This window comes from Pyxicephalus adspersus, chromosome 4 (assembly GCF_032062135.1).
Source record: "Pyxicephalus adspersus chromosome 4, UCB_Pads_2.0, whole genome shotgun sequence".
Taxonomy (NCBI): domain Eukaryota; kingdom Metazoa; phylum Chordata; class Amphibia; order Anura; family Pyxicephalidae; genus Pyxicephalus; species Pyxicephalus adspersus.
Genome location: NC_092861.1, coordinates 12712810 through 12727647, shown reverse-complemented (window position 1 = coordinate 12727647; position 14838 = coordinate 12712810). Strand labels below are relative to the sequence as shown.

Genomic DNA, 14838 nt, shown 5'->3' with positions numbered 1-14838 from the left:
AACCCCAGCCTTTACATTACCCTTCTATACAACCCCAGCCTTTACATTACCCTTCTATACAACCCCAGCCTTTACATTACCCTTCTATACAACCCAGCCCTCACACTAACCTTCCTTTAATTCCCAGTTTCCCTGTTACCTCCACACCAACCTTCTACTTGACCCCTGCCCTCCCATCGGCCCTCTCTGGGACCGGCGGCACTACCATCGGCCTTCAATAATACTCCATGTAAATTAAACACTTGCAGTAAACTCTTCTGTAAGCCAAATCCCATTCCTGTAAAACCAGCTCTCATACTAACTCTCCCTAAAAGGAAATACCCATATAAATGTAATAAAACCACATGGTTATATACCAACAAATTCTGCACTTGGATGCTCTGCATCAAAGACTAACTCAACCAGGTCCGATACCAAAGCTAGAAAACAGCAAAATAACCATGAGGAAATATGGAATTATTCACGCACTAGGGGGGTACCAAGCATTCCTTCTTAGCCTTGACATAAAAAAGGCGTTCGATTCACTCCTATGGCCATACCTCATGAATCTACTAGAGAAGTGGGCATTTGGCCTGCATTTTCGCAGTTGGATTGCGGCCCCGTACCAATCTCCAAGAGCCTTTATACAATACTTGTGTCATAGGTCCCCGTATTTCCCTATTGGCAGGGGGACTAGGCAAAGATGCCAGCTGTCACCTTTATTTTTTGCGCTAGCAATGGAGCCATTGGCCCAGACTATAAAAAGTCATCCGGACATATCTGGCGTTCAAATATGCTATAAAGTATAAAGACTTAGCCTGTTTGCTGATGACGTGTTTTTATGTCTTTCCAACCCCTGATCTCTCTGCCAAACCTAATGTCCCTGCTACATATTTTCCAGAAACTTTTAGGGCTGCAGTTCAATCTGCGCAAATGCAGAGCACTAAATGTCACTCTACCAGCTGCTACGGTATCGACTCTACGTGTATCTTTTCCATTCACCTGGGAAGAGCAATGTTTACGCTATCTTGGGGTGTATAGACCACGGCAGCAGGGTGATTTGTCAGTGCCCCACCTCTCGTCCTATTATACCGCAGTGCAGAATTTCCAGTGGGGGAAAGAAAATATTCTATACAAAACATTTCATTTTCTCAGCCCGAGAGGCGAATTTAATGCCAATACGCTCTGAGAAAAACACCAGGTCCCAGACTCCAGAGTCCTTCCACCTGCTGAAAATCTCCCACTTTATAAGTACTAAACTAAGACACTCAACCTTGGGGTGCTCCCTATCACCCTTCAAACTAATTTGTGCTCAAAATCCTTTAGAAAAAGGAGTAGTTTCACTCAGCGTCACTATCCTATGTGACACGTTGGGAGGGGGGTCTGGCTGTGTCCTTGGGGCAGGAGGAGTGGGAACAGATATGGGATACCACAGCATACTGCAGCACCAATGCATCGGCTGTAGAAGTGAATTTTAAGCTCTTGATGAGACTGTACATGGTCCCAGTGAGACTGGCCTGACCTGATCAGCGCCATAAGTGTTTCAGTAGCTGCGACTCACTGGGTACCCTGTACCATATTCTGTGGGAGTGTCCCAAGCTACGAAGATTCTGGATGCAGGTATACCAAATAGCTTATACTGTGACTGAAAGGGCCTTCCCAAAACGCCCTGCGGAAGCCCTGCTTAATATACAACCTGCAATGAGTACCACAACACAGTTTAGTTTGGTGACACACGGCTAAAATAGTAATAGCGAGAAACTTGTGGTCCACCAACCCTAATATAGTGCAAGTAAAACATAGGATGTCATGGTTTTTGGTGAATGAAAAACTGAGGGCCATTATAACTGACACTGTGCCACGTTTTCAGAGATTATGGTCACCTTGAATCGAATATTATATGCCGGTGGGCTGGGATCGGACATCCCTAACGCTTTAAGGAAGTTATACTGACCATGTCATTTATGGGTTACCAGGCATTTTGTTTTCATGATATGGGTTGACCCGCTCAATTTCCCTTCCCCTAACTTTACCTCCTATGGATTTTCTCCATTCCCTCCACTTCTTACCTCACCTTTCCTCTTTCTTTTTCAGTTTTGTACAATCTTTTAGTTGTTGAGCGGGGGCGACTCCTTTTTTGTATTCTTGGAAATAGTCTTTTTACTGACGGGCAATTTTTCATTTATTGCAACTGTTTAAGCCGGTATTTGCCCTACCTCATTTGGCTATAACACGTACTGTATTGTTCTTGTTACTCTCTTTGTAAACTTAAAAAAAAATGTATTGACACACACAAAAAAAAAAAAGTATTAGCAAATAACCTTGAAAGTATTGGCTTCTCCCACACCTTGTATTGCTTTTACATTGTTGTGGGTGCCAATATCAGTCCAGCAAAAATATAAACTCAGCTGGATTTACTTTCATAGTCAGCATAAACAAAGGTAGATGCGGCCTTGTTCAAGATACACAAAACACAGTCAGATGGGTCAAGGATTAGATTCGGCTAAGTAAATTTAACTGAAAAACAAAAGTAAGGCATGCCAATGATGTACAAAGCATCTAGGTACAACCAAGGTACAACCAAGGTACACCCAAGGTCAGTGAGGTTTGACGTTATTTGGCAATTGATTGATCATATCTGTCCATCAGGCTAGCAGTGAGCTGTGTTACATAAAATGTACAAACTCAGTTGAAAAAAACTAGCAGTACACAAAAGACCCACTTTAAAAATCTGAATACCACTTATGAGGGGGTGCGATATATTAAACGGTCAGTTCTTGTTCTTGTGTTGAAAACATGAAAAATGGGAAACATAAGGATTGGAGCAACAGTGTCAAGAACCAAACTGTGATGGGCAGACAACTAGGTCAGAACATCTCTAATTCAGCCATGTCTTGTGGGGTGTCCCAGGTATGTATTTGTTACTACCTACCAAGAGCAGTCCAAAGATGGACAACCGGTGAACAGGTAACAGGTGCCCGACACTCATTTATATGTCAAGCATGCACAGTTTTGCCAATCTAATCCAAAATTAGAGAGCAGCTACTAAAGAACAAAATGAAAGAAAGGTGACAGAAAACTCAACCACCACAAGTGCAAAAAATGGAGCTTCACAACTAGACCATGGAATAACGAAAAGAAATGGACAGGTCTGAGGAGTCCCGTTTTGGCCAAGTGTAAGTTTCCTACAGAACAAAATGGCAGGGGAATCAATATGAGGAAGAGGCAGGCTGGCCAATGGCAGGGTGACTTAAAGGATCTGCTTCCAGCATCTTGGTGCCAAATACCATAGGACACCTTCTGAGGTCTTGCAGAATCCATAACTTGATGGGTCAGAGTCCGTTTGGCCAAACAGTAGGGACCTACCCAATATTAGGTAATGATTTGAAAGCTTTGGCTGATCAGAATCCTTATCTTCATTGCTTCTTAATGTATCACAATTTTACAATCAATACAATCATAATAATATTTCCAGTTGGATTGGTGGCCATATATATTATTTTTGTGAGTCTTTATGCATATTATGTTCTCCTAACATAAAAGCCAATCCAGCAGGCAGATGTTTTGTGGTCCAAGGAAGTAGGGAATATATACCGCTGGTGACACATGGTGCAGGCAAAGTTTCTGTACATAGTCTGTTAACAAGTCAGATACTCCTGCAAAACTCAGAGGCAAAGAGGAGCTTGGGCTTCTAACAGGCACATGTGCTAAATAAATCAATGAGGCGACCATTGCTGCCCTCCCTATGTAAATGCTATTGAGACAGCAGCCCTGTGATTTCAGTATTTTCTGATTTACTGACCCAAAACATGCTTGCTGCCAGTGAAATTTCTTACCTTTAACTTTTCAATTTCTTTATTGGTTTTCATTTTATTCATACAAATAAACAACCCAACATAAAATGTGTCATACGTTATTCGTTTTCCAACAAATCATACTTAAACAGTGTAATCTCTATACAACACAATCTTCAAATTTAATTATATATGTCTATCCAACCTTTGGTATTTCCCAGTTCTAGTTATTTCTTGATCTTTATCTTTTATTAGAATTATTGTCTCGGTACACAGTATACTCCTAGTTAGTTCATTTATGTATTGTAGACTGCTTCCCCATTCCCACCACCCTCATATATTCCTCAGTGACAAAATTATCTGCTATAACCCTTTACCTATTATCACACTCAAAACAAACGTGTAATTGATTTAATAATAAGAGAAGGAAAAGTATTAATACCTTTCCCTCCATTACAACATAATTATACAAACCCTACTTTTGTTTAGTGATTCCATCCAAAAAAAAAAAACAAACCTGTGAATCCTTACCCAAATCATATTTAAATTTGTCTAATTAATATATTATCTTTCAGTGATATATAGAGTAAGAGGAAAAAGCCTTCCATACTTCAATTTTTAACCATTATTCATTCCCTATTGTTTCAATCTTCATTACTCCCTTAATCTTAAGAATACAATAAGAATTCACCTTTCAGGGTTCTCCCCAGGCACTTTTAGCTGGGGGCACCACTCGGCACTTTTCAGCACCCACCCCGGCTGTTTTTGGGTGGTTACCAAAGAGTTTGGTCACAATACAAGGACTGCCACCCACCTAAAATTTCTTCCCACCCGGCTTAAAAAAATTTCTGGGTTGAGCACTGACCTTTCTTTTCCACTTTGTCTTCTACTGATAACACTGCGTATTTTCCTATTATTTTCTATTTTACTTTATCTAATTATAATATACTTTTACCTGTTTTTGCTTTACCACTCGGTTAAACGTGACATATATACCCAAATACTCTTAACATATTACGTATAACATCGACAACCACTAAAACACAAAGACCAAAGAAGGATAGGAGACAGGGAGCAGGCCAGCTGACAATCCCACGTATGAAAAGGGAACATGTATTACAACCTACATAATTATTAATGTAATTATATGTCAACATATTTATTCATATAGTTATTCATATAGTGCTCAATCCATGGTGACCATATTTTTTGAAATTTAGGAACCAAGGCAGTCAGTATCGCTCTCATCTTTTCGTTCACTAAGAACCAGGACATTTCATTTTTAACTTGTTGCACATTGGGGGTTTTAGACCACTGGGGCACGTACTAAAGCTACTTAATCACTAAAGACATTCAGATAGCATTTTCACAAGGAGGTCAGCACAGGTTCTCATAACAAGCCTTGCAAATTAACCATAGAAAGAAGGAAGCAGTGTCTTCCTATAGGCATACAGCAACAGATTGAGCCTTGTGTATACAGAACAACCAATAATAAATCAAAAAATAAAAGAGTGATATAATAAAAAGGTATACATTTGTAAAACTTACCACAGAGGAAATGTTTCACCATCTCCTTTCCCAAGTGGAGAGTCTCGAATCTGCTCATAAGCCACCATGCGAACTCCTGAGTACACTGTACATGACAGAAAGTAAGGAATGTGATTCTCAGATTCTCCACCATTCAGCTATAAATGACCATAGAGACAGTATAATAATATGTTTATTTAATGAAACATGTATATAAAACAACCATGGCAGGATGAGCCAGGATGAAAAGTGAAGCCAATTAGAGGGTCTGCCATGTCCTTTGGTGTTTTGTTCTCTATAGTGTTTTGTGTTTATTGCAAGATAATATGGCTTACAATATGTGTTGGGTTCCCTATCATTCCTAACGGCACCCAAAACTCATCTTACCAAAGCACTGCAATGCATTTCAATAGAATTTCAATTTCAATCCACACTGGCAGGATCATTTTGTTTCCTGGCGGTACCCTGCTTTTCAGATAAAGAATGTCTTTCTATCAGATGATTCCCAGCTACTTACCTATGTGTCGATAGATGGCAGGGGTGGCCCCCTGCCAGAGTTTCAGCAAACCTTCCTCCTGCACTATGCCAGCCGCTGTGCGCACCATTCCTCTGTAGGGCATCGCCTGGCCAGCTTCTCCATGCCGCTTTAGAGCCGCTTCTCCTTGTATTTGCAGGCGGGTTTTTGTTAGATCCAGCGGGAAGGTCACTGTTAGCATAGATAGAGAACATGTCTTATAAATATAATTCTTTTATTGATATCTAGCACTGATGTATTCTACAATGTCTAAAGAGCGTCTTTTTAGTGCTAATGATGTCATCCTAAGTTTGTAAGCGCCAATCACTATGCCCATTTTTAATCAACCAATGGCTGTACCAAACACCTCATGCGTTCCCTATGGCCAACAGCAGGCAAGATGTTACATGTAACGTCCACATGGTTAGCTTACTACATGTATGGAAAAGAAGAATGGACAATACATTTTAGAAATCACTGCACTGATTACATTATATGCCCATCATTCAAAGTTATCTCTGAACCAGTAAATCTCATCCAGGGTTCCTTCAGAGGTTTCTAGAAGTTCCTTGAGTAGTTTGTGTCCCTCAGGCCAGTTTAAGTGACACCAATGATTTTTTGGGCTATGTATAAGGGTGACATTCTTCCAACTGACCACCATGCTTCCCTGAAAGTTTACTTAAAAGGTTCCCCCATGTTATAAGCACGCCTCTAAACTGATGACCTGGTCAATATTTCTCCCCCAGCCGCTCTCTCCGATGACCTATAACTGATTTCCTCACTCATAACCTCATCACACGCATGGCTCCAAGACTTTTCTAGAGCTGCCCCAACTCTCTGGAATGGACTTCCTTGTTCTATTCAGCTTCCTCCTACTTTCTGCTTATGTAAAAGAGCACTCAAAACACATCTTTTTCCCATCATTACATATCTCCCCTCCTATTGTGTGTAAATTCCCCCACCTCCTAGATTGTTCTCTCCTCTTCCTGTGTCACTGCATCTGTCTGTCATTTGTAACCCTTATTTAATGTACAGCGCTGCGTAATATGTTGGCACTATATACTGTAAATCCTGTCTAATAATAATATTTATTAATAATAATAATAATAATAATAATAATAATAATGAGCTATAATGACGTTATGTGTATTTTTGGCTATTGTGTGCGCAGTTCTGAGACTTGATATGATAGGGATCAACAATTACCCAACACAACTTCGTCTTTTATATTTTACAAAGGAATATTGTGTTTTATGGGCACTTGTATTAATTTATTTTACAGATTAAACAGTACTGCAAGATCTCATCACCTACAAATTACAGCTGCCACCATTGCAATCTGCTGAAAATATATGACTGGGGGTTTGATGTGCAGTGTAATATGTAGGCAGAAAATGAAATTTTAAAAATGGCAATGCCCAACAAGAGAGCAGATAGATGCTTTCATTACTGATCTGAATGCATAACAGTCTGCATTGTCAGAAAGAAGACAATGGAAGCTTCCAGTGGCCGCTCACATCATTATTCTGCAAGATCTGCATTATCGTGGTGCAGAATCAAAAATTCTACGTGGCACCCTTTAAGCAGTGGTCGCCAATCTTTCAGACCTCACAGACCATTAAACTCATAATTTTAAATCATACGGACCACTAATATGATTTTTTTTTTAAACGATAAATACATTTGTAAAATAATGATCCTCCTAATGGTGCTGACGAGGACTGTGGCGGCTCTGATTTATTGATCAGCTCACGGTTAGGTGAAGTATTATTATTGTTACTATTATCATTAGATGCATTATCTTTGGTATTACTAAAGAAATGCAAAATATTAAAATTTGCTTTTTCTCACTCATTATAGGTTTGTTTCATTGGAATCTAAGACCAAACAAGAAATGATAGTTATCAAAGTCAATGCAAAGTAATGCATGTGAGGTAAAGGCACCGCTGTGGTCCAGGATTGTGTGATTGAGCCTTTAATGACAGGTTTTCTTTAATGCCAGGAATACATCTCTCTGTAATAAATGGATCTCAGGTCCTTCCCAATGTACAATACTAAAGGGCACCTGTCATTTTCACTTTCCACACTATACAGAACTTTTGCAAACTAAGTGCAGCTGCAGCTTTGCGAAAAGAAACACATGTGACAATAAAAAAAACAAGTTAGCATTGCACAGGCACTGGCATAGTCATTGGCATAGTCACTGGCATGACTTGTATTGCCATGCAGAGCTCCCCCCAATGCTGCAACCCCCTCCCTATGTCACCCAGCAGGCACATACAGAGACAGTACCTAGCTCGGCCACGCAGGCTGCACAGGCGGACAGGACGAACTTGCTGAGCCGGGGCCATTTGTCCTGCAGTGCCCTTTCCCCTTCTGCCATCTCTGCCCCTACATGAAAGGGCACATGGGTACAATGACGTCATACCGACCCCCAGAGCACGCCGGGAGATGTAGTTCTACAACCCTACCGGGTGCACGTGTTTTAGCTTTTCACCCGCCCTAAACACGCCCATAGGCCCAGCCCACACTTCTGATTGGCGATATTCTTATCTCTCTTTTTTTATTGGTTAGCCAGGATAAACATTCCACGCTCCTTTTGACATTCAGAATGTCTCCAGTTGTGTGGCCCCGCCCCTCCCAGTTACCCAGGTGTTGTGATGTGTGGGGATGACAGATGACAGGTGAGGATGCCGGGTCCACTCATAGAGCCGAATTCCGCTGTGGGGATCCTGCTGGGGCTCCTGGCCGGGCTGCTGGTTAGATATCTCCTCACAAGGAACCCCAGGAATCACCCACCATCTCCTCCCTGTATCCGGGGATGGATCCCATGGCTGGGGGCAGCGCTGGAGATGGGGAAAGGCCCATTGGAGTTCATTGAGAAGGCCAGGCAGAAGGTGAGTGCCCTCAGAATGCCATGGCATTGAGGTAAGATCCTCTGGGCTCATAGAGAAGGCCAGGCAGGCGGTGAATGCACCAAAATAAAGAAAGCCCTGGTATTGGGTAATTGGGATTCATAGAGAATGCCAGGCAGAGAGTGAATGCCCCCAGAATGCCTGGGGGGTAAGATCCCCTGGGTTCATTGAGAATGCCAGGTAAAAGGTGAATGCACCAACAATAGAATGCCCGGGCATTGGGGTAAGATCCTCTTGGCCCATAGAGGATGCCAGGAACAAGGTGAATGACCCAAGAATAGAATGTCCAGGCATTGGGGTAATTGGGGTTTATAGAGAAGGTCAGGCAGAAGGTAAATGCCCCTAGAAAAGAATGCATTGGCATTGGGAAAAGATCCTCTGGATTCATTGAGAATGCCAGGCAGATGGTGAATGCACCAATAATAGATTGCCCTGGCATTGGGTAATTGGGATTTATGGAGAATGCCAGGCAGAAGGTGAATGCCCGTGCATTGGTGTAGGATCCCCTGGGTTCATTGTTAATGCCAGGCAGAAGGTAAATACCCATAGAATAAAATAGAATTCCCTGGCATTGGAGTAAGATGCCCTAGGTTCATTGAGAATGCCAGGCAGAAGGTAAATGCCCCTAGAAAAGAATGCATTGGCATTGGGAAAAGATCCTCTGGATTCATTGAGAATGCCAGGCAGATGGTGAATGCACCAATAATAGATTGCCCTGGCATTGGGTAATTGGGATTTATGGAGAATGCCAGGCAGAAGGTGAATGCCCGTGCATTGGTGTAGGATCCCCTGGGTTCATTGGAAATGCCAGGCAGAAGGTAAATACCCATAGAATAAAATAGAATTCCCTGGCATTGGAGTAAGATGCCCTAGGTTCATTGAGAAAGCCAGGCAGAAGGTAAATGCCCCTAGAATAGAATGCCCAGGCATTGGGGTAAGATCCTCTGGGTTCATAAAGCCAGGCAGAAGGTAAATGCCCCCGGAATGTCCTGGCATTTTCGTAAGACCCTTTGGGTTCATAAAGAAAGCCAGACAGAAGGTGAATGCCCTGGCATTGGGGTCCTGGCACTACATGCAGTGCAATCATTTCCTTACCTGGCACAGCTGGGCACTGATGATACATACAGAATATATATGCTTATCAGACTCCATGTACATACAAAACACGACATATAAATAATACATATATTTATCCTAACACAGACACCATATAATAATTAATATAAATAATATGTTCTTCCCCTGACACAGATACTAACACATCATACAGCAAATTATATATTTTATATGTGATATAAATGTAATATATTCTTATCCTAACACCAGCATTATACACAGATTATGTATATTATATTATTTACACGTTATTAATGTTAAAACTATGCTTATGCTAGCACAGATACTACATACACAAAATTATGTAATATATTCATTCAAGTCATATCTTCTCCTCTCCTTATTATATCCCTATCCCAACACAGGCACTGATCCTACATACAGAAAATAATGTAATGCTATATGTATGAAAATATAATATATCTTTACCTTGGCACAGGTACTAACACCACATACTGATAATAATGTATAATATAATATGTATGAAATATTCTTACAACAATGCATACAGAAAATTGCTCTTCCTCATTCTATTCAGGTTGATCCTACTTTCTGCACATTCTAAAAAAAAACTAAAACTCATTTTTTAAACTCACCTACCCGTCTCCTTACTACTTCCCACCATTCCATATCCCCTTTTTTGTGTTCACAGATGCTGAGGAAAACACAAAACTCCTCATTAGAGCCATATCAGGTTTGCAGAGCTCTGTTTTACACTCCAGCGCCCACCATATCCCATCATATGTTTTAGATGGTTTGACCCATAAATGTTTATTTTTAAGTTTAAAGCTACTGCAAAAAAAGTAACAGGATTCACTCCTATCCAGGTCTCATCTGCTCTACTCAATATGGAGATCCCACTAACCAAAAATGTAACAGTGACTTGTATCACCAACCATGTCTTCCATGTATATTCCTGATGGATTCATGATTTAGTTCAGCCTTTCTCAAACCTTTTATCATGGGGAACTCTTGAAATAACTTTCAGGACTTAGTGCCAACTTAAGGATTTATATAGTGCCAACATTTTACGTGGCGCTGTACATTAAATAGGGGTTTCCAATCACAGACAGATACAGACAGTAACACAATAGAAGGAGAGGACCTTGCCCCGAGGAGCTTACAATCTAGAAGGTATCCCTTCTATCACCTCTTCCCATGCATGAATCCAAGGGCTCTCTTTATACAATTGGCATTCAGAAATTTCCTGAAATATTCCCTTGTGGGAAACCTTCAGGTCCATGTGTTTCAAAGGCAGTAATATATTCCCCCTGGCAATATTCGAGGGATCAGATTCCCAGTTTTATCAATAGAGCCCCACAAGTTTTCTAGAGCTGCCTTGACTCTGTTATGCTCTTCCTTGTTCTATTCAGCTTGATCCTACTTTCTGCACATTTAAAAAAAAAAACTAAAACTCATCTTTTTAAACTCACCTACTCCTCTTCTGTCTTCTTACTACTTCCCACCATTCCATATCCCCTATTGTGTGATAATTCCCCCTCATCTTAGATTGTAAGCTCTTCGGGGCAGGGTCCTCTCCTCCTCACTGTCTGTATCTGTCTGTCATTTGCGCTGCGTAATATAGTGATGCTTTATAAAAACAGATTGATAATAATAATACCATATAATATACTGACACCTAAACACCATACAATAATGTAGGTGGTGTACAAAAAGTAGCGATAGATAAGCAAGACAACGAAGGTAGCAGAGATCCCAACTGGACAGCAGAGCTGAATAAATTTGCAGGACAAAGCTGGGGTTGAAGTAATTCCAAGTTGGCTGGAGATCAGAATTCAGACTAAAACTAACAAAAATAGGTCAGCAGCATAGGAAAAGAATAAATGAAGAATGTTCAGCAGCTGACTGGAATCTAGAGCAGCCATTCTCACCTAGGGCTCTTTCTCAGGGTGCTGGGGGTTTTATTATTATTATTATTATTATTATTATTAATAAACAGGATTTATATAGCGCCAACATATTACGCAGTGCTGTACATTAAATTGGGATTGCAAATGACAGACAGATACAGACAGGGACACAGGAGGAGAGGACCCTGCCCCGAAGAGCTTACAATCTAGTAGGTGGGGGACTTGAGTTGTTGCTAAATTGCCTGACTTCATTCTCGATCCAAATCCATAGGCGGGTGTTACAGCATGGCACCAAAAATCTTTATAGCTGTATACTGACCAGTAAGGGGGTATACTGTATATTGTAAGGGGGGATTCTGTTCACTGACCCCTGAATAACTTTAGCAGAGGAAATCTCTCTGACATCAGAAAATTATTTTGAGAGTTAAAAGGTTGAAAAAGACTGTCCTAGAGGCTTCCTGGATTCCGGGTTTTAGTGTTGGTTTTTTTGAATTAGCAAATACTGGAATGGTTGCAGTCATTATTTCACATCTTTCACACATTTTAAGCAGTTTGTTCAGGTAGCTGGCTGGCTGCATGCTGAAAATACATATGTATGGTTCATAGGTAACAATAGATTTTTATAATACTCTGAAGCAGCAGGAGTGAATATGACATTTACCAAATTACTCAACACTATTCTAGTGAATCTTCCTAGTGCATGTGTTTTCAAAAAAGAAAATAATAACAGGACTTAGTGCCAACTTCAGGATTTATATAGCGCCGACATTTTACGCAGCACTGTACATTAGATAGGGGTTTCCAATCACAGACAGATACAGGCAGTGACACAGTAGAAGGAGAGGACCCTGCCCCGAGGAGCTTACAATCTAGAAGGTATCCCTTCTATCGTTTCGATTTTTCCAGCTCATACTATATCAGCTAGCTCAGTGGGATACATGCGTGCTACTTTGCTAACCACTGGGAAGAATGTCACCCTTACAGATAGCCAAAAAGATCATTGGTATCAGTAAAACTGACCCCAGGAGAACAAATTATTATTTGCTCAAGGAAACCCTAGCAACCTCTGAAGAAACCCCATGGTTCCGAGGAATCCTGGTTAAGAAACCCTGATCTAGTTTGATTACCAAAGAAATATTAAAACTATGGAGGCCTGCACTTTATACATACCCCCAGACCTGGCAACAAAGTAGGGGGTGGTGTGGGTCTCCTTCTCTCACCTAACTATACATACAGAGTCCTTCCTACCCCACCCTCTCTCATTTCCACTCTGTCCGACTCTTTAGCCTCCTACCCCTCATTGTTGCTGTTGTCTACCGCCCCCCTGGCCCAGTATCACAATTTATGGATAACTTTGCATCCTGGCTCCCACACATTCTTTCCCATGAACTGCCCACCCTCATCCTTGGTGATTTTTAATGTTGCAATGGATGAGCCCAACCTTCCCTCCTCAGCCAAACTGCTCTCCATTACCTCCTCATTTGGACTCACACAGCACATCAATGGCCCCACACACATAGCTGGACACACTTTAGACCTGGTATTTTCTAAACTCTGCAACCTCACCCTCCTTGACAACTCACCATTCCCCCTTTCTGATCATAACCTTATCAATTTCAACCTATCAAACCCTTGCCCTCCCTTGCCACATCCCAGACTTGGTCAATGGCAGAGAGATATCCGTAACCTTGACCACAACCTTTTCTCAAACTGCCTTGCAGCTGCCCCGACTCTCTGGAATGGTCTTCCTCGTCCTATTCGGCTTGCTCCTACTTTCTGCTCATTTAAAAGAACGCTCAAAACCCATTTTTTCAAACTTGCCTACCCGTCTTCTTCTGTCAATTGAAACCATCACTACTTCCCACCACTACATATCTCCCTCCTATTGTGTGTGAAATTCCCCCACACACTAGATTGTAAGCTCTGCGGGGCAGGGTCCTCTCCTGTATCACTGTCGGTATTAGTCTGTCATTTGCAATCCCTATTAAATGTACAGCGCTGCGTAATATGTTGGCGCTATATAAATCCTGTTTATTAATAATAATAATAATAATAATAATAAGGACAAAAGAACTCAGTATGAATGCGAGAGGTCTTATTCTGTACATCATTACAGAAGAATAAAACTTTACATTGTCCAGCTTGCCCAAGTAATTGATTTCCAGAACACAACACTATCCAGGACTTCTTTCTAATTCATATTCCAAAAGGTATACCTACTCACTGTCCATTAATGTAAATGAATAGACCATGTGTGCAATATGGAGTATGGAAACTACTGAGAAGTTCTGATCAGTATCAGTGAACTTTCACTTACTACCGCAGAATGCACTGCTGCTAGGAAAATGTGTCATACACACGTTTAATGTATGAAATCAACTACAGGGTCACATACGAGATAAGGACTGCAGGTTTGTTCCTAAGTTGAATTTGTATGTAAAGCCGCATACACAAGTGCAATAATAGTTGTTGAAAAGGATCTTTCACGATCCTTTCCAAGGACTAATATTGCACGATGCATGAACAAGCTCTGTACATACAGCACCGTTCTGCTCTATGCAGAGGGGAGGGGGAGAACGATGGAGTGGCACCCTGCTGCACGCTCTCCCCCTTCCCTTGCATTAGGAGCGTTAGCCGTCCATCATCCTTGGATCCGCCAGGACAGTCGTTCAGACGATGGATGACTGGTGCCAAATTCTCACCCAATATCAGCCCTGAGCCAATTATCGGACGAGAACCGTTGGATGTGTGTACGTAGCAGGTACATTATTTTAATAAATGCAATTAGGACAGATGTTTGTCCCAGCATATTATTAGGCAGCATGGTGTCAGTTATTGTATAAAATCCTTACTGTGAGTTATCACAAACAAAGCAAATAAAAAAAATCTTTATGGAGCCTAGACATCCATTAACTTCTGGAGCAAGCTATATATTGATATGGAAAAAGAAACAACTGCAGACTTTGTCTTGGTTATTAAAGAGTTACAAGAGGTTGCAGAAAGAGCTCACCCCCCTAAGATCACCCACAACCTCAGCTTTGTTTAGCAAAAGGTTTGCAAGTCATGCAAACCGTCCCCTTTTATGTGTCAGATGTCTCTAACCCAGGGACTACCTGTATATT

General features: G+C 41.2%; 2 protein-coding genes across 6 annotated transcripts in view; one reads left to right on the top strand and one right to left on the bottom strand.

Moving 5' to 3' along the window:
* The window catches only part of SLC25A27 (solute carrier family 25 member 27), a 21058-nt gene extending 12838 nt beyond the window's left edge, over positions 1-8220 (bottom strand). For both annotated transcript variants that reach the window (XR_011920536.1, XM_072410357.1), the window contains exons 1-3: positions 8107-8220; positions 5818-6006; positions 5322-5406 (exon numbers count right to left, since the gene is read on the bottom strand). Coding sequence is in view for 1 of the 2 variants with exons in the window: in XM_072410357.1 (XP_072266458.1) it covers positions 5322-5406; positions 5818-6006; positions 8107-8197 (365 nt within the window). In the remaining variant the exon portion in view is untranslated. The remainder of the gene's footprint in view (positions 1-5321; positions 5407-5817; positions 6007-8106) is intronic.
* Positions 8221-8407: 187 nt separating this feature from the next.
* The window catches only part of CYP39A1 (cytochrome P450 family 39 subfamily A member 1), a 41426-nt gene continuing 34995 nt past the window's right edge, over positions 8408-14838 (top strand). The window contains exon 1 of one of the 4 annotated variants that reach the window (XM_072407424.1): positions 8408-8498. Coding sequence is in view for 2 of the 4 variants with exons in the window: in XM_072407421.1 (XP_072263522.1) it covers positions 8505-8711 (207 nt within the window). In the remaining 2 variants the exon portion in view is untranslated. Of the gene's footprint in view, positions 8712-10421; positions 10540-14356; positions 14478-14838 lie in introns of those variants that run through there. The other 3 variants (XM_072407421.1, XM_072407422.1, XM_072407425.1) reach the window with 3 other exon arrangements.